This window comes from Poecilia reticulata, linkage group LG10 (genome assembly GCF_000633615.1).
Source record: "Poecilia reticulata strain Guanapo linkage group LG10, Guppy_female_1.0+MT, whole genome shotgun sequence".
NCBI lineage: Eukaryota > Metazoa > Chordata > Actinopteri > Cyprinodontiformes > Poeciliidae > Poecilia > Poecilia reticulata.
Window position 1 is genome coordinate 5,005,809 of NC_024340.1, and position 4,208 is coordinate 5,010,016.

Consider the following 4,208-nt stretch of genomic DNA (forward strand, 5'->3'; position numbering starts at 1 on the left):
TTCCCCCAGCCGGGGAAGTTTGCTGTGAGTTTTCACTCATCTTTCTGAAAACTCACACAGCAAAAAGGTACGCATCAAATTCATCGTACTCTGTGTCATCCTCGTAACTGCTTATATCAAACGTGATCCCAGAAAGTATCTTGTTAAAGAGCTTCCTCACTCCAGTCGTTATCAAATAACCTGCTCCAAATGTCAGGGGAAAAAACGTGGTGATTCCGATTTGTTGCATTGTAATAATCTTTTTCAAACACACTGCTAACARTCAAAGAGTTACTTGGATATAACCTCCTGTTTTGAGACCCAAGCATTCATAACCTCAGATGTTCTTGATCTATGTCATAGATGAGGTCTTCGCARCGCTTGGGTACTCGGGCCTAATGAAATGTCAGTCTGTGTGCATACTTGGTTGTGAGTATGCACACATACTCACAACCAAGTATGTGAGTACTTGGTTGTACTCACATACAACCAAGTACTCACATACTTGGTTGTATGTGAGTACAACCAAGTATGTTGTACTCACATACAACATACTTGTTGTATGTTGTACAACTATAAATGTTTGTTTCCCTTTTAATACATTTATCAGTAAATGCATTTCAGTATTTATATTTTCAGTTCCAATTATATTTTTCAATGCTAATGCAGGTTAATTTTAAGCTGTCTTTGTTCATAGCCACAGGCTATCCACACTATTTTTTTTTCTTTTAGGAAAGAAAATGACAGTTTCGACCTGCAGCCACCAGATGGCACCAAAGCCACAAAWATTATTTCCAAAAGACAACGAGAAGCAATATTCCCTTTACTTTTTATTGTTAAGTTCTTGCAATAGACAGTATAAATTACGGCTAAAAAATATCTASCAGTAAATTGGAGATATTTAGGATTGATAATTCTCCGTTTACCACCTGGTTTGCTTGGTTCTTTAATCTTCCCCGGCCACCGGAAGCGGTGCGGATAAAGCCGAGGTTGCAAAGTGCGTCACACGGTTGAGCCGCAGAGAAGCACAAAGCAAGAGCTGCAGACGACCGTCGATAAAAAATACATATACATTTCCACCTTTTGTGTGTGTGTGTGTCCGTGACTAAAAGACTCGAGCGGGACGTTTCCGGGTCCAGCATGGTGAAGATAGCTTTCAACTCGGCTCTGGCGCAGAAGGCGCTGGGCAAAGAGGTGCCAGCCGCGGTGAAGGTGAGCTAACGGGTTTCGTTCAGTGCGGTGCCGGTGGAGAGGGGACCTCCTCCAGGCCCGAACCCCACCGCAAGCGAACGCGAATCACATTCATGTGCAAAACCAATGCGGAGATTTTACTGTATTCCCACACACATTGCAGTTTTCAACCTGCAGTAATTTATTATTATTATTATTATTATTATTGGTCATTTACTAAAATGCACCGGACGCAGGACGCAGTTGTTCACTGAGTCAGAATTATAGGCTTGCATCTTTGCATAACAATAAAACATCCATCCATGCATGGATGTATGGATGCAACGCTGCATTATTATTGCTCTCTGTGCTATCTGTGTGTGTGTGTGTGTGTGTGTGTGTGTGTGCGCGTGTGTGTGTTCAGGACCCGGAGCTGGCCTCTGACTCGGCGGCCACAGACGGCTTTGGTCGCCTTATTCTCTACCTGCTCGGCATCTCCTTCATCCTGACTGGGCTCATCGTGGGGGGAGCGTGTCTCTACCGGTATTTCACCCCAAAGGTTTGTGTTTCAATGTGAAATACCTAAAAATCTGCCCGTTTATGCGGTAAAGCCGCGAATTTATACGATGAGATATGGTGGAATTTTCCATTACTATACAGACATGTTCCACCAGGAGCTTCCAAAAGTCTAGTTTTGACATGATGTCTGTCATAATCTCTGTTGATTACAATGAATATTATCAGGAAATCATGGAGGACAAACCAGACATTTAGTTTTTGCACCCTCTGCCAGAAAACTAAATGAGTCCCACACAAACATAAAACTCACACACACACAATGACACCAGTATGCATTTACAGTCTTAATACACACCAAAAACACAAATAACAATAAAATCGCACACATAAAAAAAAAACAATTATGAATGATATAATCAGCCAATCAAGTTTATTTGTGTAGCTCAAATAAACACAAAAAACATTTCGTCATCAAAATCTTCAATAGACGTCAAACGTGTTTGTCAATTTTCCAGTAATTACAGCATTAGGCCTGTCACCATAATCAATAAATCAATGATAATTAAAACAAACTCAATTATCTCCTTTGGCAYGATTTATCGTTTATCTCTTTTTTTCCTCTCTTTCTTCCAAAAACTGGATGATAAAAGTCTTCAGTTTGGTGCTTTGGTCATAACCAGACCTTTTATTTACAAAGATTAAATTTCATTTTATTTGTTGTTTTACTTATTTATGTTGGATATTCAAAATGTCTTCCAGTTCCAGTGTTAAATGTCCAATGGAATTTAAAGTTTACTGATGTTTAAGAACGTGTTCTTGCATTATTATTTTGCCACTACCACTATATTACTATAAATGGTCTCAAAACAATTATCATTTATTATCCAGCAAAATGTGTTATTGTGACAGGTCTACACGGCATAATAGTTTTCAAAAATGACAGATCAGCTAAGAATAAGAAGCAAAATTAAAATCTAAAAAGTTTAATTATATCCATCCGTTGTCTAAACCAGCTTGTAAATGGATGGAACAATTTATCGTATGCATTATAAATATATAAAGATATAAAAAAATCTATTCTTAAATAAAATGTGCAGCAGGTTGAATTAAGATGAGCTTACTCACGTTGTGTTTTACACTTAACAAGGCTTATGAGGACTAATAGTTACAAACCATGTAATTGCTTGGTTGCCATGGCACTTAGAGGCCACATAATGATACTGGGTCTGATCTTCAGTAAACATATGTATTATCTSTACCAGGGGGGTTCCACTAAATTATTCACATATTTCCAGGCCGGCAGCTGTTGCTCTTGTTGAAGAGGAAATATTAGAAATGTACTCCTATAAAATACATTTACTAGAGCGCTGATACTTTGGTACAGCTTTTGAGAATTTGCATTTTAAAGGAGTAGCTTTTTATGATTACTTTCATTCTACTGCATTTTAAATATAAAATTCATGTTTTTCACTCCATTRCATTTCTCTACAAGCTTGCGTTACTGGCTATTTATGGTGACCATGTTGTTGTTTTTTGTTGTAGTTTTCATCCATTTTGTTCCATCAACACAYTAAAATTACGCACTACAACGTCCCCATGCAGCAGCTTTAAACTGGTTCCAGAAAGARGAAGAAGAATACATATTTCTACACAGCAGAGGGTTGAAATGAYAGACCGACATCAGCTTGTAAAGACAGTAAAACATGAATACAACCCTCTTAAATCACACCATTCTTGTGGCTTTTTAGGTCTGTTTTTATGCATGTAGGTCAGCAACAACCAAGCCACAGCTTGACATAATGTCTGTCATAACCAACCATAATAATGACCTAAAATGAACTTAACAAAACTGTGTGACATTCTATTAATTCAAAAAATATAGGAATATAAAGTATTTAGAAATGTTTAAATTGAAAATGTATATAACATTCCCATGCCCAATAAAATGCTACAGTTTCAGAGCATTGTGTTGTTTCCACCCTGACCGTACCGTTGTCCAGTGGACGTACAGCTGAACTAAGCCCCAGGAAGGGCATTGTACCGGTCGCTTTTACTATGGAAACACACCAAACATGATACGGAAACCACGCCATACTTCCGTTGAAGTATTTTGTTGACCACAACAAGGAACTTCTGTTAAACCCTGAACAGCCTCTGGCACCAGATTCACCAGAGGGACGATCRTAACGGAAGACGTCGTTTCTTTATACGTTATTATGTCTTTATACGTAAAGGGTGCATTATTATTCTTCCCAAGTCTAGGTCCCTTTGTTATTCTTGTCCCTTTTTGGGATTTTGCCTTCCCGTTTCCTCCATGATGGGGGTAAAAAAWACTCTGATGAGTTTACCTGAATTGCTGTTTTGGCCGGCTAAAACCGCCGTCGGATGAGAACGCCACCCCGCCATGCGTGGTTTTTAATCCTAGAGGATTGTTCCGACTCTGGCTTTAGTGGAACCAATCGCAATGCTTCCTGCTAATTCCTCCGCCAGCTTGTGCAGCGACGAACCGAGAGCTGGGTGAGTTTGGGAGGAAATTCTTT

General features: G+C 39.0%; 1 protein-coding gene across 1 annotated transcript in view; it reads left to right on the forward strand.

Moving 5' to 3' along the window:
- Positions 1 to 864: 864 nt before the first annotated feature.
- LOC103470939 (integral membrane protein 2A) overlaps positions 865 to 4,208 on the forward strand; it is a 14,206-nt gene continuing 10,862 nt past the window's right edge. Inside the window, exons 1-2 of the mRNA XM_008419661.2 lie at positions 865 to 1,191; positions 1,574 to 1,708. Coding sequence (XP_008417883.1) covers positions 1,120 to 1,191; positions 1,574 to 1,708 — 207 coding nt within the window. The 5' untranslated portion in view covers positions 865 to 1,119. The remainder of the gene's footprint in view (positions 1,192 to 1,573; positions 1,709 to 4,208) is intronic.